General features: G+C 41.4%; 1 protein-coding gene across 2 annotated transcripts in view; it reads left to right on the plus strand.

Annotated features, from left to right (window-relative positions):
- DCP1A (decapping mRNA 1A) overlaps window positions 1–26,252 on the plus strand; it is a 44,839-nt gene that overhangs the window by 14,509 nt on the left and 4,078 nt on the right. For both annotated transcript variants that reach the window (XM_086367534.1, XM_086367535.1), the window contains 6 exons: window positions 6,841–6,907; window positions 11,776–11,914; window positions 13,827–13,940; window positions 21,384–22,133; window positions 24,034–24,099; window positions 25,813–26,031. In XM_086367534.1, the coding sequence (XP_086223660.1) occupies window positions 6,841–6,907; window positions 11,776–11,914; window positions 13,827–13,940; window positions 21,384–22,133; window positions 24,034–24,099; window positions 25,813–26,031 (1,355 nt within the window). The remainder of the gene's footprint in view (window positions 1–6,840; window positions 6,908–11,775; window positions 11,915–13,826; window positions 13,941–21,383; window positions 22,134–24,033; window positions 24,100–25,812; window positions 26,032–26,252) is intronic.

The raw sequence follows: 26,252 nt of genomic DNA on the forward strand, positions 1-26,252 counted from the left end.
ACAAATGTTATAAGTCATAACACCATTGCCAAAAGCTTTATCAAACCCCCTTTTCAGCTTGGCAGCATACTGAGAAAATCTCCAGCCACCTCAGATCCTTTTAGAAAGTAGGTCAGATGTAACTAATAAATGAGTCAAAAAGGCAGCACGTGCATGAAAGTGGTCCCCAGCTCTGTTTTAGTGACATTTTACCAGATTGCTAGAAGTCTCAAGGGATTTTGTAAGGGCTCCAAATTAATTTGGATTTTCTTGACCTCGTGTGTGTCATACACCACTCCTGATGAGAAGCAGAATGAGGTATAACATCAGATCATAATTGGCTGCTGAATCTTCAAACAGGACTCTCCAGGGAAACAGATGACTTGCCCTTCAGCTTTTGAAAATTTCTCAGCATTAAATAATCCAACAACTTTGATCTTTGTCAGTTGCACTTTTCATATGTTCAAAAGAAGAGGGCTGTCATTTGAGAAGCAAGGGAAACAGTTAATTTTGAATATGCTTTTCTGCATTTTGATATTTTTTATGGAAGTACAACATAAAGTTATTTAAATGTCCTGTCACACCTGCTAACTCTTCAGGGACAGCGTGACTAATTGGGACAATGGTTAACAGCCACGATATGTGGTGGGTGTCCAGTAACTGAATAGTTTGCTTTCATCTTCAGAAAAGCCACGTACAAAAGATGATGCCATTGTTATTTACCATAGCAAAATTATACTGTATTGCCAAATGTCTAAATCCTCTGTGGCATAATTAATCAAGGAAAATTATTTCAGGATGTTTTAGCAAGCAGATGGTTGGCAGAATATGTTGGGCCTTAGAGTGTAAGTTCCCTTGAGGGAAGAGTACTTGGCTTTGGTGTGGAGACAAGGTCTTCCATGGTTTTAGCTATCTGGTGAACTTGTCTGTCTTTGCTCACAGTGACAGTGACAGGCTCAGTGGCAGCTCCCTGGGCCTCCTTGCCAGTTGCATGCACTGATCATCTGATATGTTGGCAGACAGAGCTGATTCTTGGATGCGTGTCTGAACCTCTGCATGTCTGCTTTTGGCAGAATTGAGTGTGACTCTTATCCTTTACCCATTAAGCTATCATTATGGCTTCCTTATCTCTGTTTCTTCTGCAGCATGCCTTTGAAAGTGTTTGACTCTTTTTTGGCAGTTTATTTGATAATGCACAAATGTGGAAAATGTGCATCTTATTTCTATCTAATATAGTGTATTTCTGCAAAGGAAAGAGAGTGGGACTTTAGGTAAAGATTTGTCAGAGTAAGTCGACAGCTCTTATTTTGGACTTATTTTGATTATTGATATGGAATTCTTTCCTAAGAGTTTGATTTACACACCCCTCTATGAAAACTTAAATGCCTCTGCTTAGCGCCCTCAAAATGTTGTATGTTCCTCTCTGAGCCTGATGTATTGCATATCATCCTTGTGTCCATTAGAGAAAAATTGGTGTCTTTTGTATTTGGTCTCTTGTATTTTGTGTGTTCTTTAGCCAGGTCAGAAGAGGCATATTAGAGAAAGATGATTGTGTGTAATTGCCATAAATGGAGTCTTTTCAGAGCCCCAGTCCGATTTACTAGGGGTCAGCAAAGAGTTTTTAGACTTGAAATCCACAGAAGGCATAACTCATAAATTGGACTTTGCTATTGACAAAAGAGAAAATATTTTCAAACCACATCTGACAGAGAATTGGTTTCTTGAATATATGAAGAATTCTCAACTGAACAGTTTAGAAAACAATCCTTTGGGGCAAAAGATATGAATAGACATTTAATTAAAGAGGATATATAGATGACAAGCACGTGAAAAGACATTCTGTATTATTAGTCATTAGGGAAATGTAAATTAAAACCACCATGAGATACCACTACACACCTATCAGAATGCGTAAAATTAAAAATAGAACAGCAAATGCTGGCAAGGAGCGGAGAGACTAGATGGCTTATCCATTGTTGGCAGGAATATAAAACTGGAAAACAGTGTAACCGTTTTTTTTTAAACATGCAACTGCTATGACTCAGTAACTATTCTTTTGGACATTTAACCCAGAAAAATGAAAACTTAGGTTCACAAAAACCTGTACACAAACATAGCAGCCTTATGCATAATAGCCCCAAAGTGGAAGCACTGCAGATGACCTTCAGTGCATAAATGGTTAAATAAACTGGTACATCCACACCAAGAAATACTACTAAGCAAAAAATAGGAGCAAACTTTTGATGCAAGTAACAACTGTAGATGAATATCCAGAGAGTTACATTGAGTCAGAAAAGTCAGTCTCAAGAAGTTGCATCCTCTGTGATTCCATTTGTAATACATTTCTCGAACTGGCAACATTATAGTATGAAATACAGAGATCAGGGTGTTTGTCAGAGGTCAGAGATGGGGGAGGGGTACCAAGGGAGATGGGTGTGGCCATAAAAGGGCAACAGGAATATCTATGGCAATAGGAATATTCTGTATCTTGATTGTATCCATGTCAATAGTCTGGCTGTGATATTATGTTACAATTTTACAAAATGTTACCATTGGAAGAAATAAAGGGCACACAGCATCTCTTTCTTTTTTTACAATATGTATGAAGTTACAATTGTTTCAAAACTGAAAGTTTAATTAAAAAAAATAAAAGCATACCTACCCTTCTTGTGCCAGAGCCATATGAAATAGAATGCAGCCTGGGATAGAGATGAGCCATGCCTGTCCATGTGTTTACTTTGACTTATGTTTTCAGTATTTCTGGTCTCAGTTCAGTTCAGTCACTCAATTATGGTCTCAGTTCAGTTCAGTCACTCAGTTATGTCTGATTCTTTGTGACCCCATAGACTGCAGCATGCAAGGCCTCCCTGTCCATCACCAACTCCCGGAGTTTATTCAAATTCATGTCCATTGAGTTGGTGATGCCATCCAGCCATCTCATCTTCTGTCATCCACTTCTCCTCCTGCCTTCAATCTTTCCCAGCATCAGGGTCTTTTCCAAGGAGTCAGCTCTTCACATCGGGTGACCAAAGTATTGGAGTTTCAGCTTCAACATCAGTCCTTCCAATGAACACCCAGGATTGAGCTCCTTTAGGATGGACTGGTTGGATCTCCTTGCAGTCCAGGTGACTCTCAAGAGTCTTCTCCAAGACCACAGTTCAAAAGCATCAATTCTTCAGCACTCAGCCTTCTTTATAGTCCAACTCTCACATCCACACACGACTACTGGAAAAACCATAGCCTTGACTAGACGGACCTTTGTTAGCAAAGTAATGTCTCTGCTTTTTAATATGCCGTCTAGGTTGGTCGTAACTTTCCTTCCAAGGAGTAAGCAAGCGTCTTTTAATTTCATGGCTGCAGTCACTATCTGCAGTGATGTTGGAGCCCAAGAAAATAAAGTCTGACACTGTTTCCCCATCTGTCTGCCGTGAAATGATGGGACATGATCTTGGTTTTCTAAATGTTGAGCTTTAAGCCAACTTTTTCACTCTCCTCTTTCACTTTCATCAAGAGGCTCTTGAGTTCTTCTTCACTTTCTGCCATAAGGGTGATATCATCTGCTTATCTGAGATTATTGATATTTCTCCCGGCATCTTGATTCCAGCTTGTGCTTCTTCCAGCCCAGCGTTTCTCATGATGTACTCCGCATAGAAGTTAAATAAGCAGGGTGACAATATACAGCCTTAACGTACTCCTTTTCCTATTTGGAACCAGTCTGTTCCATGTCCAGCTCTAACTGTTGCTTCCTGACCTGCATACAGATTTCTCAAGAGGCAGGTTAGGTGGTCTGGTATTCCTATCTGTTTCAGAATTTTCCAGTTTCTGGTGATCCACACAGTTTCAAAGCTTTGACATAGTCAATAAAGCAGAAATAGGTGTTTTTCTGGAACTCTCTTGCTTTTTCCATGATCCAGTGGATGTTGGCAATTTGATCTCTGGTTCCTCTGCCTTTTCTAAAACCAGCTTGAACATCTGGAAGTTCACGCATTGTTCACATATTGCTGAAGCCTGGCTTGGAGAATTTTGAACATTACTTTACTAGCGTGTGAGATGAGTGCGATTGTGCGGTAGTTTGAGCATTCTTTGGCATTGCCTTTCTTTGGGATTGGAATGAAAACTGACCTTTTCCAGTCCTGTGGCCACTGCTGAGTTTTCCAATTTGCTGGCATATTGAGTGCAGCACTTTCACAGCCTCATCTTTCAGGATTTGAAAGAGCTCAACTGGAATTCCATCACCTCCACTAGCTTTGTTCGTAGTGATGCTTTCTAAGGCCCACTTGACTTCACATTCCAGGATGTCTGGCTCTAGGTCAGTGATCACACCATCGTGATTATCTGGGTCGTGAAGATCTTTTTTGTACAGTTCTTCTGTGTATTCTTGCCACCTCTTCTTAATATCTTCTGTTTCTGTTGGGTCCATACCATTTCTGTCCATATGAGCCTATCTTTGCATGAAATGTTCCCTTGGTGTCTCTAATTTTCTTGAATGGATCTCTAGTCTTTACCATTCTATTGTTTTCCTTTTATTTCTCTGCACTGATCACTGAGGAAGGCTTTCTTATCTCTCCTGGCTATTCTTTGGAACTCTGCATTCAAATGGGTATATCTTTCCTTTTCTCCTTTGCTTTTCGCTTCTCTTCTTTTCACAGCTATTTATAAGGCTTCTTCAGAAAGCCATTTTGCTTTTTTGCATTTCTTTTTCTTGGGAATGGTCTTGATCCCTGCCTCCTGTACCATGTCACAAACCTCCATCCATAGTTAATCAGGCACTCTGTCTATCAGATCTAGTCCCTTAAATCTATTTCTCAATTCCGCTGTATAATCATAAGGGATTTGATTTAGGTCATACCTGATGGTCTAGTGGTTTTCCCTACTTTATTCAATTTAAGCCTGAACTTGGCAATAAGGGTCCTCCTTATGCAAGAAGTATTTATATGTAAAACACAGACAATCTAGCCAAAATTGTACTAACTATAAATGGAAAGTAACCTTTAAAATTGTATAAAAAAGTAAAAGTAAAAATATATTCAAGAAGTATTTACAGCAGTTTTATATTCTTTATAATACAGTTCAATCTATCCATCCACCAGGTTTTTCTCTGTTTTTATTGAAGTATAGTTGATTTACAGTGTTGTATTAATTTCTGCTGTTTGGCAAAGTGAGTCAGTTATACACATATATGCATTCTTTTCTGTATTCTTTTTTACATATCCTATTGTTTTTAATATATCCTGGCTTATCTCAGGATATTGAATATAGTTCTATACAGTAGGACCTCGTTGTTTATTATTTACCACTGTTTTGGGGAGCTTTCTTAGCCGTGATCACCATATTGGGAATAAAAGATTGGAAAAGAAGTGTGGTATGGAGCTCAACCTGGGCACGTCCATTTCAAGTGTGAGTAGAGTTGATCATAGAAGGTTCTGGGGTGGGTGTTTGTTTTTAAAGCTTTGTTTTACCGTAACATGGTATTAATTTTATATTTTTAAATTTCAAGAGACTCAAAGATTCTGGTGGTTGGTTTTGGAATGTGGTTTAATGTGATTTTCACTAATTTTTCTCTCTACATTTCACTGTCAATTTGGAAGGCATTTTGCAGTTAGTGACTAAGTGAAGAAAAATAAAACCTAAAAGTTAAAGGTTAAATTTTATTCGGAGACTTTTCTGAGAACTAAGGCCTAGGGGATAGCCTCAGATAACTCTGAAGAATGCTGTGAAGAGATGAGGGAGGAGCCAGGTTGTATAGGAGTTTTTGCTGAAAACATGTGGTCAAACATCGAAATATTACTGCTATTCACAAAAAAAACAGATACTTCAGGTTAGTGATTTTTGTGCTTTTTTCTGTGCGGGAAGATGACTGGGCTCATTGAAATTATTCCTTAGGTAGGCATCTTAGATATACAGCCATCGAGGGCCATAGTATCCAGAGCACATAGTTTCCTGTTTGTCTCCATCCTGAATTTCCCTTAGCACTCACCGTGGGGGCGCTGCAGCAGGGAAGGACAGCATTCCTTATTTACTGGAATGGTAGACACCGTACCCTTTCCACACAATGAGTGTTGTTTCTTAGTTTGTCGTGTGTATCTTAATCGCAGAGTCGTGTCCAACTCTTTGCAACCCTACGGACTGTAGCCTGCCAGACTCCTCTGTCCATGGAATTTTCCAGGCGAAAATACTGGAATGGGTTGCCATTTCCTATTCCAGGCAGGGAATCTTCCTGGCCCAGGGATCCAGCACTAGTGTTCGATGTTCTCTTGTGTCTCCTGCATTGGCAGGCAGAGTCTTTACTAATGTGCCACCTTGAAACTCCTAGTTTAATTGGCAGCATTTTTCCCTTGCTCCTCATGCGAAGAGTTGACTCATTGGAAAAGACTCTGATGCTGGGAGGGATTGGGGGCAGGAGAAGAAGGGAACGACAGAGGATGAGATGGCTGGATGGCGTCACTGACTCGATGGACGTGAGTCTCAGTGAACTCTGGGAGTTGGTGATGGACAGGGAGGCCTGGTGTGCTGCGATTCATGGGGTCACAAAGAGTCGGACACGACTGAGCGACTGATCTGATCTGATCTGATCTGAATACATAAAATAATAATGAATCTTATAGTTTAGTGTCATCTTAAACTCAATGAGATCTGATAATGATGTCTAAAACCAACTGTCTGTATACTTTACCTGGCCCAACTTTATTAATTTATTAAACATTTTGTGGGGAGGTTTTTTTTTTCTTTAGAGGAACTGTTAACAGTTTGAGGGTCTGATGGTAAATTCTGTGACATTTTATGGCAATAATATATTACTGCCATATACTCAAGTACTGAAACGTCATTTCTCCTTATCTTTTTTTTTGTTTGTTTTTCAAGTGTCAATATACAGTATCTGGTTTTATGACAAGAACGACTGTCACCGCATAGCCAAACTCATGGCCGAGTAAGTATTTCTGTAACACCATAGATTTTAATTAGTGATATATGGCAGATGAAAAAATAATGTTTCCCCCTTCTCTTTGTTACCGGAGTCCACTAACTCATATATTTTCCCCCAATTTCCTTTTATTGTCAAAGTTTTGAAAAAGGCAGAAAAGCTTAAAGAAATCTCAAATTATCAATAATCCAACTACCACCAGTCTCTTTTTATATGTACCTTGGGTTGATGTGTGTGATTGTTTTTTATTCTTTTTTTTTATGTTCACTGAAAGAAAAATGCAAAACAAAAAAAGTTATGAGCTAATTTTTATTAAGTGACTATATTAAGGCCTATAGCCTGGGAGGTAGCCTCATCTAATTATTTAAGAGATAATACCACCAAGAGGAGAATATCTAGGAAAAATATTTACATAATTGGAATCATCTAAAGACTGCTTTGTTACCAAATTAATCAAACCAAAAAATGGTATTTAGTGTAGTCATATCAGAAAAAAAGAATTTAAAATATGATCCTCTGCAATAGTAACAAGAATTTTAAAATACTTCTGGAAAAAATAAAAGCAAAGACAAGGGAGCTAGAGAAGAGAATGCCAATAAAATGAGGATAGGTAAACTTTTTTGCTGAGAAAAACATATAATCAAGTATCAAAAGATTACTCCTAGTAATAACCAGACATCTCATGATGAAGATTTTAGTGCTTTCCTATATGTGGGAAGGTGCAAGAATCTGAGGTCAGTGAAGTGATTCCTTGGATATGCATCTTAATTATCTATGGGCCAGGATATCCAGAGCCCAGAATGTTTCCTGTTTTTCTCCATCCTGAGCTCCTCTCACTGCACACTCTATGGGTAACTGCAGTGGCCCGTAGGCTTGATCCTTCTTGAGCTAGAATGGCAGGCAACACTTTTTTTTTTTTTACACTTGCAGAAGTAAGATTACGCTGTACATTGGACTTTTCACGTCCACAGCATTTTTCCAGGACATTAAATAGTCTTCTGTAGTATTTATGTCTGCTTTGTATTCTGTTCTGCAGACAGATCCTAATTTAACCAGAGCCTTGCTGTTCAGCATGTGGTTAGAACCGTCCAGCTGCCTCGCTCCGGAGGGTATTCTCTGTGTCCAGAGCACAGCCCACCACTTGCAGTGCATCTGACTCTGGTTCTCTCCAGATTTCCACTGTAGCAGGTGGAGCTGTGTTCAGTAACTGACAAAGAACTCCCACACACATCCATGGCTACTTCCTTTAAGAGAACTTATTTTTGACACAGATTCCAGGTTTAGAATCCCCAGTCCTTTAATGGGTTATGTCCCAGGAGAGCTTTTGTGAATCAGAATCTTGGAATTTGGAAACTAATTTTCATTGAATTGATGTTCTGAGGGATGGTCGTTGTCCTTTCTCAGACTGGCCCACAGAAGCCATCCCTCTGTATTGCTGGTACTGCCATTATGGTTTCTGGGAATCTAAGACGCAGGTGTTAGAGGGGCGTGAGGTACTACCACACCCTGGACAGAATGCTGCAGTGGGCAACGAGTTCTGGTGGATTTAAGTTTTCCTTTTCAGTTTCTGCCTGGATTTCCTCAGAAATGCTGGCCTCTCTTCCCCCTCCATCAAATCAGAATTCCCTTTGCTCTTCTGCAAAATTTTTACATGTTTGGGAGAAAACAGTTGATTTTTTTCTTCTTTTGTCTAATATTAAACTAAATCCTGTTAAACTATAAATAAATAATTGGCCCCACATCCCATTTCCAGATATATTTGCATTTTAAAAGAAGTGCACATGGCCAAGGCCACATTTTAGTCCAGGACTGCTAACGTGTCTCAGTTGGGTTTTTTTCTGCTTCCCGCTTTGTTTGCTGTGGGTGTGACCCCAAGGACATTGTTCCACGTGAACTTGTGTCATTCATTTGAAAATGCATTGGCTTTCCACAACCAGACTTTTCTTTTTAGAACTTTTCTCTTAAAAAAAAAAAGATAGAAACTACTTTTTTACAAAGCCGTTTATTTAATGACCACTATCCGTACTTTTGAAAGGAACAGCAGAGGCAGTTTTTGATAACTTAGAAGACAGAGATTTGTTGATTTTTGGTTATCCTGAAATTGACAGTATTTTTCTTAAATGTCTATATTTTGGAGTATGTTAATACATAGACTTTCTCCTGCAGATTGAGAGCTTTGGGGCCCAAATTGAGAGACCCTGGCTCTTTCAGCTCTAACAGTTATTTGCAGGAAACCATTTTGAACTGTATTCTCTGTCAGTAGGCGGTACCCGTAAAGCAAGACTTCAGATCATAGATAAAGCAGAAGATAAAGCAAGGCTTATCTGAAAATACTGTAGTGAACATAAAAATAGGATGAGGAAGTAGAAACAGGAAGCAGAAAGGGAAAAGAAGGACATTCAGGTTTCCTTCACTAGAGATGCCCAAAAGAGGGGCATTTGCTTAAACGCTCAGCTTGTTTTACTAGAAGCAATGGTATTGAAAGTGATTAGCAAATGCCTGCATGAAGCTGTTGATAGTGAGTTTTCAAGTGTCTGGCCTATTTATGGCTGAAGAGAATACCAAATATGTTCACATTAACTTTGTGATAAATGGCGTTCTGGTCACCAAAGATAAAAAGGTTATCTTTGTCTTCCTTTGCTCTGACTTTGCCTGCATACAGCCTCTTTTCGCTACGTATTTCAGAATATAATCTCTGTTAGCTGGAGAGACAGGTAAAATTCTCTGGGACATATTGTGCATCTAAATAAAAGTGCCTGCCACTGCCCATTCTGTTAAATCTAGTTCTTTCTACCACTGTTTTGACAGCTGCAATATAATAAAAATTCTTGAAGTAAAACATTGATTTATTCCAAAAGGTTGTTAATAAGAACTAAGAAGGTATATAGAACAGGTAAACTTCTAGACCTGTTCTATAAATAAATCTGGAAATTCTCTTTGATCAGTAGCAAAATTGAAAATTCACTAAACTTGGAAAATGTTGCCTCTCCTAAAGAGGAAATTCAGTCTGCCAAAAAGTGTTTTTAACAAAACCTAGTCTGAATGTTTGCCTATACATAGACTATAAAATTTGGAGAACTGATAGAAGTGAGCCCTATTCCTGATCTTACAAATGTCTTGGGGCATACTTTGGGTTTGGGAGGAAGGGAGAGGGGCAGGGCTGTTCTTCCCAGAGTGTGATTGGAAGAGGCCTTAGAGTCCAGAGCTCGGTGTGCCTTCCATGTTGTCAGCCAGTTTCTGCTCTCAGCAGTGGAGAGCTTTATAAGGTAGCCCGTTGGGTGGATGAACAGTGGTGATTATTAAAAATGTTTTTCTTTTGAGTGAAGATCACAAATCCAGTCCAGGTCAGAGAGAGGTGAATACTAGAGGTGAATACTAGCATGGGTAAGCCAGACAGTGTAGCAGGTGGTGGGTAGAAACGGGCTGTGTGGCCAGTCCTTGATGGTTGGCATGGCCTATAACTGAGTATTAAATAATAAGTGTTTTTTCGGTTTTGGCTGCATCACTAGGTTTGTGGGATCTTAGTTCCCCCACCAGTGATTGAACCCCAGGCCCTTGGCAGTGAAAGCATGGAGTTCTAACTACTGGACCACCAGGGACTTCCCAGTTTGGGGAAAGCTTTAAACCCATCCTTGGAGAATCATAATACATTGTAGCTTATTAAAAACGCAGAACAATGTTGCTGTTTAAAAAAAAATCTGTGTTTAATATTGTTTAATCCGATGTTTTCAAATAAGAGAACCATCCCACACACACTAATAGGAGTTCCTAGGCAGGCTGTTTTAAAGCAGTGAACTGACATTGGGTACCCTGTTCTATGCCTCGTAGTCCATAAAAAAAAAAGCCTTTTACTACTGAATTATTTTATTGCCTGTCATCCTCACTGTCTGAAAGTTCTCAAATTAATTCAGTTATCAAGCTGTGACTGTGCCTATACTATCCCGTGGCAAGTAGGCCTGTTCATTACAGTTGGACTTGAAACCTGAATGGATGTTTAAAAGAAAAAAAGATTAGTTATCTTATTAAAATTTATTACATTAATTTCAAGCTTGAAAAAAAATATAAGAAGCAATAAAACATTTATGTGCTCACCACCCAACTTTTAGTTTCTCACATTTTGCTTCAGACTTTAAGATGTGGCAGGGAGAAAGGATGTTCCTAAGAAATGAAACCCCTCAGATAGATTTGCAGACCACAACCCTTGACTTAGACCTTGACTTTTCATGCTTTTTTTAATATATATTTTCAAGTGCAAAATTAGCTTAAGTAGCACTAGTCAAGATAAAGAGCATTGCCTCAATCACCCTGACTTTAGTTACCCACTTAGTGATTTTTTTAAGGAGACAAGGAAAATCTTTTGTTTGCTTCTAGAGTTATCGCTGCTTTTTGAAGATTCACCACGATCTTCATTTTCAAGATGCTAAGCTTTTTCCTTGCTCCCCATTATTAATACACAGTCTCCGTAGAAGTTGTTTACCTGTACAGCCTTCCTTTGTCTTGGTGGCATTGTCCATTTTCAGATTTACTTTACCAGTTAGTTTGACTGATCCTGAGATACTTGTAGGAAAGAGAGAGAAATAATGAGTAATTTAGTAGATTTTAAAAGTATCTACTTCTACCAAATCTGGAAAGGAATTCTGTATTTTTGGCCTTCTAACAGTGAACTATATTGGTTGATACTGTTGTGAGTGAGATGGTGAAAGTAATCAGTCATGTCTTACTGGGATGAGGTAGCTGAGGCTCTGTGTTGTGTATTGTGAGGAAGGCATTGTTACCATGAGGCAGTCTTCCAGTATCCTTGGAAATGGACGCCAAAATCTTGGGTCATATTGTGTCAAAAAAGGTCTTTCTAAAACTTGGTTCTCTTCCTCTAGTGTGGTAGAAGAGGAGACACGGCGGTCCCAGCAAGCAGCTCGGGATAAGCAGAGTCCCAGCCAGGCCAATGGCTGCAGTGACCACAGGCCCATCGACATCCTGGAGATGCTAAGCAGAGCCAAGGATGAGTACGAGAGGGTGAGGCTGTGTGCGCTGAGCAGGAAAACCAGAGCAGGGAGGAGACCTGTGGCGGGTCTGGTGGACTGGGGAGCTCACCTCCAGGGCCAGCAGGAATAAGTAGTTCAGAAAGAAAACATGTCTTATAGATAAGGAAGGGGATTTTCTTACCTCTGAAAATTCAGAGTGTTCTTTTTCTATTCCTAAAAAATTACTGCGGGAGAAAAGGATTTTGGAAAATAAAAGGTCTCACTTCCTGGGTAAAGAAATGTACATTAGAACCCATGAGACGTTTCAAGTTCTACCAGATTCCTCAATGTCTTTCCTAGAGAATTACAAAGAATTTATGGATCTATGAAAATTAATACAGGAAAGGCAGTCATCTCTATAATGAATTCATTGATTCTTAGGAAACTGGATGAAGTAAATAAATTTCAAGAATCATTTCTGAGCTTTTAAGTTACCATGTATTACCATAAATTCCCTCCCATACCCTTAATGAGATATGCGTTATCTACATAGATGCCTTCTGTTTTTATAGAGACCTTTCTGTGTTGTGGTGACAGCTAATAAGTTGAGAGCTCTGTCACCCATTCCCAGTGAGGACGAGATCAAGGTGCCACTTGGGACAGAAAGTATAGGTGCTGCACACTAGAGCAGACCCTCCAGGAGGTGGCCCGCCTTCCTCCTCAGGCTGGGAAGCAAGTCATCTCCAGAGGAAAGAAGGAACTGAAGCCTTGTTTCTGTGTGCAGAGCTGCAAAGGAACTCTAGGAACAAAGGAACACATGAACAGTATAAAAATCTGACATGATTTCTGGTTAATGCACATTGCAAAGGTAGAAAATAATTGCTGTTGTAAAGAAAATTCTTCTGGTATGGTATGGAGTAAATAAAATTTCTGTGGTTGGATTAAGACTAAACCTTTGGGGATTTAGTCAAATCTTTGATATTTCCTTCATAATGTGTTCTATTTTTGAAGCCATCCATAAATAGGTGGCACTTCCTTAAACAGGAGTATTGTTGCTTGTCTGCACTCGCCTGTCATCTATCATATGCTGTTAGTCTTAGCAGCGGCCCATGAGTTCACTTCTTAGTGTTTGGATGAGCTCTCCTCTGCCTCAGATGGTTCCAAGTAGACCCTTTATCTTTAGGTAGAGACTTGGGAAATTGCCAGATTCATCTGTGCAGCAACTTGGGTGAATCTCAAAGGCATTATGCTAAGGAAGCCAGCATTCCATTTAGATGACAATCTCGAAAAGACGGAACTAGCGCCAGAGAAGAGTCACTGGTTGCCAGGAGTGGAAGGAGGGCACGACTGCATTGGGATAGCGTAAGGGAGTTTGGGGAGGTGATTGGATATCCTGATTGTGGTAATGGGTACACAAAACTATACATTTCAAAAGTTAATTTTGAAAGTGAAAGAAATGGTAGCCCTCCAGGCTCCTCTGTCTGTGGAATTCTCCAGGCAAGAATACTAGAGTGGATTGCCATTTCCTTCTCCAAGGGATATTCCCAACTCAGGGATCAAACCAGGGTCTCCTGCATTACAGGCAGATTCTTTACAATATGAGCCACCAGGGAAGCCTGGTGATACATTTCAAAAGTTAATTTTACCATATATTAACTTTAAAAAAAAATGGAAAAGAATATATAATATAGTAATGCTGTTTGCTTGTCCTTAAGGGGTTATAAAAATAACAGTTGTTACGAACACTATTGTCTAAAATCATGTGCTTAGCTGTCTAGAAATTTTATTGTCCAGTTGATTTCCATATTTACATGCAGGTCCAAAGCAAACATTTGGCATTTGGCGGGGGTGGTTATCCTTGACTTTTAAAATAATACTTCTGTTAACAGTAACCTTAAATGCTGTTTTGTAAACCAAACAATAGCAAGTTTTTTCACATGATATATTTTTCCTTTTAATTTAAGAATCAGATGGGCGACTCAAATATCTCCAGCCCTGGGCTGCAGCCAAGTACTCAGATCTCCAATCTGGGAAGCACTGAGACGCTAGAAGAGACACCATCTGGGTTGCAAGATAAGGTTTGTACAGCTCAAGCCCTAGCTTTGTCCAAAGTAACCTAACACAGAGTCAGCATTTTGTAAGGGTTTTGATGCAGTACAAGTTTGAGCCGTTGATCATCTGTCAGAGTATGTGCGTATAGGCAGTAGCGTGATGTCATCCTCTCATGTCATTTCCCCTGGTCCGTGTAACTGTCTTTCATCCAAGTTTTGCAGTAGCCTCCTATCTGGTTTCCCAGCTTTTGCCCTAGCCACTCCCTCTCCTCTTCTTGACCCAGGGGTCAAAGTAATCCTGGTTTAACCTAAGTTAGACCGTGGCTTTCCTCCAATCGTGTCTCATCTCACTCGAATAAAAGCCAGGGTCACAGCAGTAACCCTTAAGGCCCTCTCTGATCTGGCCCCCTTGGCCCTGGCCTCATCTTCCATCTTTCTGCCTTGTTCCCAGCCTCATAGGCTTCTCTACCTTTTCACAGATGTGTCAGTCCTGCCTCTGCCTCAGGACAGGCCTTTGCAGCTATAGTCCCCTTTGCAGTTAGAGTCCCCACAGCCTGAAAGACTTGCCTCCTAGAAGTACCTTGCTCCCATTCTAGTGTCTTCCATATAGGTGGGGGCCTTTCACACCACCCTATTTTAAATAACAATCCTTCCCTACCCCTGTTCTGCTGTGCTTTATTTTCTTCCAGCTATCAGGGTTCGTGGTTTTTTTTAAGTTTTGTGATTGTCTCCTCCCCACCAAAATCCAAGGATCATAGGGGGCTGCCTTGTTTGCTACTGTATCCTCAGCACCCAGCACTGTAAATATTTGTTGAATGAAATCGTTCTCTTTGTTTTTATTTCTTTTTATTTTACTATTTATATTTTTATGAAGTAATTCTTGAAACTGATGACTTGATAAGTGAACAGATATCAAGTAAAAGCCATAGTTTTTTAAGCTTTTTAAGATAATTACAGATTCATATACAGTTGTAAGAAATAATACAGGAAGAGTAAAAGCCATAGTTTTTTAAGCTCTTTAAGATCATTACAGATTCCTACGCAGTTATAAGAAATAATACAGAAAGATCCATGTCCCTTTCGCCTGTTTACTCCATTGATACCAGCTTGAAAACTAGAGTACAGTATCACAACCAGAATATTAACCCAGTATACCCATCTTGTTGGAGAAGGAAATGGCAGCCCACTCCAGTGTTCTTGCATGGAGAATCCCAGGGACGGTGGAGCCTGGTGGGTTGCCATCTATGGGGTCGCACAGAGTCGGACACGACTAAAGCGACTTAGCAGCAGCAGCATACCCATCTTGTTCACGTTTCCTCAGTTGTTGTATTCATATTCGTTTCTGTGAGTATATGCACGTGTGTGTTTGCATGCGTCCTAAATTGCTTCAGTCGTATCCAATTCTGTGCAGCCCTATGGACTGTAGCCCTCCAGGCTCCTCTGTCCTTGGGATTCTCCAGGCAATGCCCTTCTCCAGGGGACCCTCCCGACCCAGTGATTGAACCCATGTCTCTTGCCTCTCTTGCACTGGCAGGCGGGTTCTTTACCACCAGCAGCACCTGGGAAGCCTCATCTGTGTGTGTTTAGTTCCATGCAGTTTTATCTCATGTAGAGCCTTGTGTATCTACCACCACAGTCAAGATAGAGGACTTCATCACCACAAGAATCCTTTGTACTGCCCATTTGTTATCACACTGACTTATATGTCACACCCTCCTAGCCTTCCTCTGGCATCCCTAACCCCAGCAGTGACTGATATGTCTCCAGCTTTATAACACTGTCATTTCAAGAATTTTCTATAAATGGAATCATACAATATATAACCTTTTGGGAGTATGTTTCTTCACTCAGCATAACTCATTGAAGAGATTCATTGAAATTGTTACATATATTATAGTTCTGAATCTCACTGCTGAGTGGAATTAACATTTTTAACCATTCACTCGTTAAAGGACGGATGTGTTGTTACCAGTTTGGGGCTATTGTGAATGACATTTCCATGAACATTTGTATACAGATTTCTGTATACACATTTCCTTTGTTGTTCCTTTGTCCTTTCTGTTACTAAATCGTGTTCGACTCTTTCCAACTCTATGGACTGTGGCCCACCAGCTCCCCTGTCCATACGATTTCGCAGGCAAGAATACTAGAGTGGGTTTCCATTTCCTTCTCCACGGTATCTTCCCGACCTAGGGATTGAACCTGTGTCTCCTGCATTGGAAGGCAGATTCTTTACTGCTGAGACAGCAGGGAAGCCCAAATTTAAATTTCCTTTACTCTGGGTTAAATGCCCAAGAGTACAAATGTTAGGTAATTTCATAACTGCAAGTTTTAGTTTAGAAATTGCCCTACCATACTGTTTTCCAAGAGGCTATCAGATCAGATCAGTTGCTCAGTTGTGTCCGACTCTTTGCGACCCCATGAATCGCAGCACCCCAGGCCTCCCTGTCCAACACCAACTCCCGGAGTTCACTCAGACTCACGTCCATCGAGTCAGTGATGCCATCCAGCCATCTCATCCTCTGTCATCCCCTTCTCCTCCTGCCCCCAGTCCCTCCCAGCATCAGAGTCTTTTCCAATGAGTCAACTCTTCACATGAGGTGGCCAAAGTACTGGAGTTTCAGCTTTAGCATCATTCCTTCCAAAGAAATCCCAGGGCTGATCTCCTTCAGAATGGACTGGTTGGATCTCCTTGCAGTCCAAGGGACTCTCAAGAGTCTTCTCCAACACCACAGTTCAAAAGCATCAGTTCTTCGGCTCTCAGCCTTCTTCACGGTCCAACTCTCACATCCATACATGACCACAGGAAAAACCATAGCCTTGACTAGACGGACCTTTGTTGGCAAAGTAATGTCTCTGCTTTTGAATATGCTATCTAGGTTAGTCATAACTTTCCTTCCAAGGAGTAAGCGTCTTTTAATTTCATGGCTGCAGTCACCATCTGCAGTGATTTTGGAGCCCAGAAAAAGAAAGTCTGACGCTGTTTCCATTGTTTCCCCATCTATTTCCCATGAAGTGATGGGACCGGATGCCATGATCTTTATTTTCTGAATGTTGAGCTTTAAGCCAACTTTTTCACTCTCCACTTTCACTTTCATCAAGAGGCTTTTTAGTTCCTCTTCACTTTCTGCCATTAAGGGCGGTGTCATCTGCATCTTTACATTCCTAAACGATGTATGTATAATGTTTGTACGGATGCAGGTGGTAAATTATTTAAACCAGATTTTGTATACTACATTTCTTTGCTCCATTTTTACTGTATTTGAATTTAATATCCTGAAGGTCAAACATATTAAAAGAGAAAGTGTTATGTAAAATTTAATTTTTAAAAAATATGTGTTAAGAGAAGCAGCAAGTGGAGGAGCAGATTCCTTCTGGTCTGGCTTATCAGCCATGAATGTCCAGTGGGCTAGTCACTTTCCCTTTCATTTCTGAATCATGGGATTAACGATTCTGGCCGTATCTGACTCACAGATTTACTTTGAAACCCAAATGAAAAAATGAACCCCAAAAGACTCCATTTTATAGGCCAAAGTGACAGCACTTTGTAGAATACTGAGAACTGGATATTGTTGAGCCATGTGATTGTCTAAAATTAGCTCAGATCCGTAACCAGGCCTGTACACAGAAGAGTACACTGGTTTAGTAACACTGCCATCTAGTGCTGAGGAGCAAATAATGCTGTCAAGCCTTAATTTTATTTCAGTTTCATTATTCACTTAGTAGAATTTCCTTGGGACAATTTCCCTCGTTTGTTTTGTATTATTTTTGTTTTTGTTTTTTTGTTCCTGTGGTTAAGAATAATCACACCTTCTAGTGTGCCCAGGGCACTAATGAGTAGGAAATCTGACAGGGACACAGTAAATTCAAACAGAAATATGAAATTCTGTAAATAGCAAGAGCTGTGGGGTGAGAGAGGAACAATGGAAAACCTGATATAGCTTCTTTAAAAAAATTTTTTTTTCAGTCCCATATATACTATCACTTATGAATTCCATTTCACAAGGGAATGGTCAGATTAAAATTTGATTTAAGTGAAGCATTACTGAACTCAGAATCCAGACTGTAAGTATATTCAGATATGAGTAAAGAATAAAATTTCACCTTTTCTGTGGATGATGGAAGATGAATCCATGAATAAATAAGCCCAACAACTAGAGGAATGCAGCCAGTTTTTCTTGTCAGAGGCAGAGGAGAATGGAACAGGTCCTGTCCAAACCAGCTCAGAGACAATAAAGCTTTAGGGAGTTTGTGTAAAGACACATGCTCTGCCCCCTCAGCCTCTAGTGACTAATTCACCCAGTTACGTGATTCCAAAAGTTGGTACAATCTGACCAGTCACTGGCTCTTAGTTATTCAGGTCTTACTTGCACCTCTCTTTTCCAAAGGATCATTATCACCATTCAGTTGATTAGATAAGCTGTCATCTGCACGGTGGACATAATGGTGCAGTGGCATAATGGTTAAGAATACGGATTGTCTTGTTAGAACTAGGTTGGCATCTGGTTCTGTTGTACTTGGGCCTCATCCATAAATGGTGATAATAATAGTACTGCCCTCACCGATTAATAGAGTAACGCATGCAAAGTGTGTAGTACAGGGCCTCCTGTACAGTGAGCCTTCTGTCTGTGATGATTCTTCCTGCCTTATAACCTCATTTCTTCTGCCTTACGTAAGGTACCTCTGAAACCTAATGCTTTACCACACACCCTATTCCATAAAGTCTAATAATCTGTCTCTGGCCTGGCAGATGTTGCAGGGAGGTAGCAGGAAAAATTGGAAACTTACTGCTGCTTTTGCATACTACCAGATGACTTCATTTTTTAATATGAAGTAGATTTTAAATGATCAGAAATACCTGTTCTTAAGTTCAAGTATAGAAACACTTCACATGTAAATGTGGGTAATTTTAGTTTTGTAAGAGTTCGTTTTTGTTCCACTAGATAGATAAAAATTGCTACCTGGATCATTTTTGAAGCCTAAGGTGTATTTCATGGTGAGGTTTCTCCATGTCTGGTTTTTGATTGTTCCTTTTCTTATAAAATAGTATTCTTCACTGGAAAAGACTCTTAAGTTTTTACAAGATCATTCCAATATGATCTGTGTTTTCTAAAGTCAGTCAGTTCAGTTCAGTCACTCAGTTGTGTCCGACTCTTTGTGACCCCATGAATCGCAGCACCCCAGGCCTCCCTGTCCATCACCAACTCCCGGAGTTCACTCAGACTCACGTCCATCAAGTCAGTGATGCCATCCAGCCATCTCATCCTCTTGTCGTCCCCTTCCCCTCCTGCCCCCAATCCCTCCCAGCATCAGAGTCTTTTCCAATGAGTCAACTCTTCACATGAGGTGGCCAAAGTACTGGAGTTTCAGCTTTAGCATCATTCCTTCCAAAGAAATCCCAGGGCTGATCTCCTTCAGAATGGACTGGTTGGATCTCCTTGCAGTCCAAGGGACTCTCAAGAGTCTTCTCCAACACCACAGTTCAAAAGCATCAATTCTTCAGCGCTCAGCCTTCTTCATGGTCCAACTCTCACATCCATACATGACCACAGGAAAAACCATAGCCTTGACTAGACGGACCTTTGTTGGCAAAGTAATGTCTCTGCTTTTGAATATGCTATCTAGGTTAGTCATAACTTTCCTTCCAAGGAGTAAGTGTCTTATAATTTCATGGCTGCAATCACCATCTGCAGTGACTTTGGAGCCCAAAAAAAGAAAGTCTGACACTGTTTCCACTGTTTCCCCATCTATTTCCCATGAAGTGATGGGACCAGATGCCATGATCTTTGTCTTCTGAATGTTGAGCTTTAAGCCAACTTTTTCACTCTCCACTTTCACTTTCATCAAGAGGCTTTGTAGTTCCTCTTCACTTTCTGCCATAAGGGTGGTGTCATCTGCATATTTGAGGTTATTGATATTTCTCCCGGCAATCTTGATTCCAGCTTATGTTTCTTCCAGTCCAGCGTTTCTCATGATGTACTCTGCATATAAGTTAAATAAGCAGGGTGATAATATACAGCCTTGACATACTCCTTTTCCTATTTGGAACCAGTCTGTTGTTCCATGTCCAGTTCTAACTGTTGCTTCCTGACCTGCATACAGATTTCTCAAGAGGCAGATTAGGTGGTCTGGTATTCCCATCTCTTTCAGAATTTTCCACAGATTATTGTGATCCACACAGTCAAAGGCTTTGGCATAGTCAATAAAGTAGAAATAGATGTTTTTCTGGAACTCTCTTGCTTTTTCCATGATCCAGCGGATGTTTTCTAAAGTAGGTATATCTAAATGTTGGTTTGTGCGTGTGTGTTTGTGTATACACACACACATATATATATGTAAAAGAATATGGTGGTTAAGAGTTACGTAATTGGGATTTGCCTGAGGGTCCAGTGGTTAGGACTCTGTACTTCCACTGCAGAGAGTACTGGTTCAATCCGTGATTGGGGAACTAAGATCCTGCAAGCCATTCAGTGCAGCCAAAAAATAAAATAAATGAAAGGAGTCGTTTGGGCCCAGGTCAGAGCAGGGCCTGGCACCCTCTGCATACCCAGCAAATAAAGGTTAAATGAATTCAGCAATACTGCTTGAGGGAAAGGTGCAGGAAAGCTCACAATTGAGAACTATGAACATGTCTCCTCTGAATCATTGCAGTGGTATCAGTAAACCAGATCACTAAAATATAAATAAGTTTAACATTTTCAGACTTAAATGCTTTCCTTTTCCTCCAGCATCTGTGATTTGGGAATTGGAAGGTTGCTATTTAAAAAATGGTTAAATTGGGAGGGGCAGTATAGGGGTAGGGGATTAAATGGTACAAATTTATTATGTATAAAATAAATAGGATACAACAATAAATTGTACAGCACAGGGAATATAGCCAATATTTTATAGTAACTTGAAATGAAGTACAGTCTATAAAAATATTGAATCACTGTGTTGTATACCTGAAACTAATATAATGTTATGTCACCTATACTTGAATTTTTTTTAATAGTTAAATATATTTTCTGGTATTTGAGGCCTAGTCCTTAAGGTACAATGCCTGCCTTTTAATAAAAAAAAAAATATGAACATATAGGTAGGATTGCTTGATCATCATTTGGTCCTCATATCCTCTTGAGTGTAATTTCCCTGCCATGTGTGACTGGCATGGGGCAAATTAACTTTGAGCAAAATAATTGCTCCTTTACCTTACATGTGTTTGTGAAGCAAAAAAGGTGAATTCTAAACTATCACCTGAGTCCCTAAAATTTGATTTTTATTACAAATGTAGATATCTCTTCACCACCTTGGGGATACCAGGTGCATTCTTGGCCTTAATCCTGAGGACATCTTCAGCCTGTTCCATTTCCTGTTTTCAGACTCCACCTAGCCTTGCTTCTGCAAACTGATTTGGTTGATGGAAAAGAAACTTAGTTATGCTGGTTTGCAAGAGTTTTCTCTCATTGGGTGGTTTGATTTGTTTCTCAGTCTGCTCCATCTGGACACAAACATCTGACAGTGGAAGAATTATTTGGAACCTCTTTGTCAAAGGAACAGCCAACAGTTGTGGGTCTGGATTCAGAAGAAGTGGAGAAGCTGCCAGGAGATGCCTCCCAGAAAGAGCCCAACTCATTCCTACCATTTTCCTTTGAGCCTGGCGGGGCACCCCAGTCAGAAAACCTGGGTGTCCATCCTGCTGCCCACCCCTCAGTCCAGCCCGAAGTCACCACCCCGGTGCTAATCACTCCTGCTTCCATCACTCAGTCCAGTGAAAAGCAGGCCCCCAGCTATGCCATCCCATTGCACTCTGTGCTCAGTCCCAGTCTACCAGCAGAAGCTTCTACTGGACAGGCTCCCCCCAGCCTACCCCGAAAAACCACCATGATGCAAACAGTGAAGACCGCGCCTAGGCAGAGGTCTCCACTCCTGAGTCAGCCTGTCCCTGAGCTGAGCCACGCCAGCCTGACTGCCAGCCAGAGCCCATTCAGGGCCCCGCTGAGCGTGACAAACACAACCAGTCCGTCTCTCCCAAGTGTTGATCTTCTCCAGAAACTCAGGTTGACCCCGCAGCATGACCAAATACAGCCACAGTCACTCGGGAAAGGTGCAGCGGCACCCAGCTTTTCGCCAGCAGCCGGCCAGCTGGCCACGCCTGAGAGCTTCATAGAGCCTTCCCCTAAAGCGACAGCAGCGAGAGCCCCAGCCTCCCTGAGCAACATGGTGCTTGCTCCCCTTCAGGTACTGGCGGGAGATTGGGTGGCTGTAACCTAGTGGGATGAAACTGGATTTTGATTGAGAGGAGACAGAGTTGTTTAAAGAGACAACCGTTGAGTATGTCAGGGGCTAGAAGAAAGGAGAGGTGAGAAGCCCTGCAGTGATCAACCAAACCATCAGTAACTGGTGGTGTAACTCAGTTCCACTTCCCAAAATAATTTCAGCTGAGAAAAGCTGAGAAACTGTATTTTCCTTCCTGGGTGTGCATTTTAACGTTTATTTTTGCCTGACAGGTCTAGGAGTCCTTATTTGACTCAAGACCATGGATCCAGATTATCCCAAACTTTGTTCCATCCCCTGCTCCCTGAGTACTCTGACTGAGTGCCCGCCTTGTGCCAGGTTCATTAGGGCTGCCATAAGAGCATCCCACATTTGCAGGTCTGAGGTCAAAGAAAGCTTCCTCGGGAAACTGGCCATCAGCTGAGATCTGAAGACTCAGGAGATATTAGCCAGACCTAGAGGTAGGAAGAGTGTGTGAAGGCAAGGAAAACAGCAGGTGCAGAAGCCTAGACACTAGAGGGCATTTGGTGAACTGTGGTGACTGGATCTATGTGGAAAGAAACGGGGGAGCAGGTATTGGTGATGAGTAAAACTTTGTAAATAGTGTCAAGGAGTTAGAGGTTTGTTCTGAGGGCCCTGGAGAGTCTTTTAAGTATATGAGCCAAGGGTGGCACGCTGGGAGAGGAGACGACGGAAGGAGGACGACCCATCAGAAAGGAGGTCGGGGCAGTCACCCGGGCTTGAGCGGGTGGGGGCCTGTACTGGGCAGTGTGGACATGTGGATTTATTAAGAAGGAGGATGAGTGGGACTTGGTGGGATTTGGATATAGGGGTGAAGAAGAGGTTTGTCCCTCAGTAACTTATAAGGTTGGTGAGTTTACAAATGAGGAAATCAGGTCACAGTTGAAGTGACTTGTGCAAGATCACAAAACTGAAAGGGGGTGGAGCCTTTTAAGGTTTTAGTCTCATGCCCTCTAATAATTACAATCCCCAGCTCTTGAACATTTTACCAAATAATATTATACTGGCTCTCCTGTATAATATTATTTCTTAGTTAATGGAGTGTTTTGTTCCGTTCTATTAAAATTTTGTCCAGAAAAAGAAACCTAGTGTCCTGGTTACATGATTAAATTGTCATATTTGCCGTTTCTGTCTGCGAGAATGTTCTGTTTAGTAAAACAACCCTGAAATGTGTCTGCTGCCACTATTCCTGTTGTTCTAGAAATACAACCAGCAGCAGTCGTCAATACCGCCCCCTCTAGATTTGGCCTCTGGGACAGCACCCTGCTCTCCAGCATGCCTCCTGGCAGAGGAAGCTTACAAACATGTTCTTTCTCATTTATGTGGCTGTATCAAATTTTAGGACCTGGGACCGTACTGAGTCCTAATGTGTTTGCTCTGCTACAGGAAGTTCTGTGTCTCCCAGGGAATAGGTGTAACATTTGTCTGTGGAAGTGTGTGGCTGTGTAAGACTGTTTAGTGCCACCTTCCAGAGTGTGAACCGCCTTATCAGGAGGCTTCATGCTGTCAGGATCTTGCGTCTCAACATTCTCAACAGCAAAAATATGCTTGGTCTGTCCCCGCTCTTATAAGAGACCCAGGTTTCAGCTTTTTCTGTAGAGACATTTTCAAGGCTTTGCACACCCCTTTTCTCCGGTGGAACTGAAGGGGGTTGGGGGCTGCCCCGAAGCTCCTATCCTGCATTGTCACAAATTCTGGTCAGCCACTTCCCTCAGGAATCTAGGAACCAAGTCATGTTTGGACTCCTCCTTACAGTTGCTAACCTAGATTTTTCCCCAGTAACTAAGAAATCTTAAATGAAAAGTTGCTACATCTGTTCATCTTTTCTGTTTAAACATTGCAGTCTATGCAGCAAAACCAGGATCCTGAAGTTTTTGCCCAGCCTAAGGTGTTATCCAGTGCCATCCCGGTAAGGATCCCCTTTTTCTAAAGAGCATAGTATGTCTTAAGTTCGTCTGCTGAGTGTGAAGTGAAACGTTTCAGCTTTCAAACCTAGGTCCCTCTTAAATGTCCCCTCCCACTCCCCCAGGCAGAGCTCATTGCTGTGGCCTCTGCAGTCCTCAAGTCATCCATCCTCAGTGATGAGTTCCCTGAGTGTGTGTATGGGAGGGCAAGGTCGGCCACAGCAGGGGCGCTCCCTCCCTCCCTCTGTGTTGTGAATGGGCGAGTGCTGAGAGCCAGTCAGCCCCGTGTCTATGGATAGGAGACAGCCTTTGCCCGGAAGAACCGTGGTGCCCCAGTGGACCAGGCAGTGTCACCACTGCTCGCTGGCTTCCCGTTGCCCTGTGGGCAGAACCTCCCAGCCCAGGCCTGTGTGCTCTGCGCCTTGCTGCTTCTCCCCTGCCTCATTTTGTAGACGTTGTCCTCATCCTCCATTCCCTACCAGCTTTGACAGGCACACTCATCTTTTTCAGTTCCTAAACTTTTAGGTTCCATTAGCCTTTGAGCCTTAACACCTCTCCTGAAGCCTAAGATTGTAAGCAAAAGCCACCTTCTGACTGGTCTTAGCAGGTCTTCTTTGCAGCTGGTCCTGCTGCATGGTGGTCGGCATACCACTTCTTGGTGATCTCTCAGCCTGGTGTTGCACCAAAAATAACCGCAGATGGTGCAGAACCCAGAAACTGCACTCTCAAAACTATGGACAGTTTGGTTCCTTGTAGATGAGGAGGGTGACAGATAGGAGGGAAAAAATATGTAGTTTTCGTGTTGAGTGTATCAAAATATGAGAATTAGTAAAAAAAAAAAGGTGGGGGGGGGCTGCCCTCATATCTCAGTTGGTAATCCACCTACAATGCGAGAGACCTGGGTTTGATCCCTGGGTTGGAAAGATCCCCTGGAGAAGCAAAAGGCTACCCACTCCAGTATTCTGGCCTGGAGAATTCCATGGACTATACAAGTCCATGGGGTCTACAAGAGTCGGACATGACCGAGCAACTTTCATTTTCAAAAAAAAATATTACTGTGTTCTGCTGGTTAGCCATTGTTAGCCCAGAAGTACATCTAAATGAAAGGAGATAAATATTAGTTTTATGTTTTTAAAATTGTATCTGTGATGACTGTGGTGGCATAATAAATACATTGAACACGACTAAAGAAACTAATGCTTCATATAATTCTTTTTATTGAATTAAAAGTTATGTATAATAAAATGCAGATTTCTTAAATTGAGTTTTAATACACATATATCCTTTGGGTAGTGAGAAGTTATATAACACTTCCGTCACCTCAGAAACTTCCTTCACACCCTCCTCCAAGCATTTCTGAGTCCCTCATGGAAAAACTTTACGTATTCAACTTAATCTCAGGACTGTTCTTACTGTGCCTACCCTGCTGTTAGTTATCAGGTTCCCCTTCTGTAGTGATGGGGCTTGGCTTCTCATAACAGCTCTAGGCCATGCTTATCATGTAAATGGGCTCTTCATCCTTCAGCTAACAAGCTTCCTAACCAGACATTAAATGCTTAGATACTGCTTCCGAATCTTTATCTGAACTCTAAATAGTTAGCACTGGACTCTGCATTCCAGCCTCCTACTGCTGTGCTTGTTATCAGGCGTCCCCTCCTCTGGGCCTGGCTGCTGGCTCCCACGCTCTTTGTTGCAAAATGGCCGTTGTTCCCCTGCAGGTGGCAAGCTCCCCTCTGGTTCCCGCAACAACCTCGGCAGCGCCCTCAGTCCTGCTGTCCCCCAGTGTTTTCCAGCAGACAGTTACAAGGTCCTCAGACCTTGAGAGGAAAGCCAGCTCCCCTTCTCCTCTCACCGTCGGGACGACAGAAAATCAGAGAAAGCCTTCCATCATCCTCAGCAAGTCTCAGCTCCAGGATACATTAATACATCTAATCAAGGTATGTAGAATATCAGTTTAGTCTTCGGATTTTCATTCTGTAAAAAAATAATTGTATGATTCTAAAAAAAAATCAATTCATTAAAAAAAAAAATCAATTCTTAAAGAAAATCCAAGACCAGCTAGAACCAGTGTTTCTCTCTCCCTGTGGAAAAATTCTCAAAGTGGAAAAATAGATATGTGTGAATTCCAAAATATTCCTCATGATTGTCTCTGGGTGGT

This window comes from Bos grunniens, chromosome 22, assembly GCF_055505025.1.
Source record: "Bos grunniens cultivar Pamir isolate PY7600 chromosome 22, Bosgru_T2T1.0, whole genome shotgun sequence".
Taxonomy (NCBI): domain Eukaryota; kingdom Metazoa; phylum Chordata; class Mammalia; order Artiodactyla; family Bovidae; genus Bos; species Bos grunniens.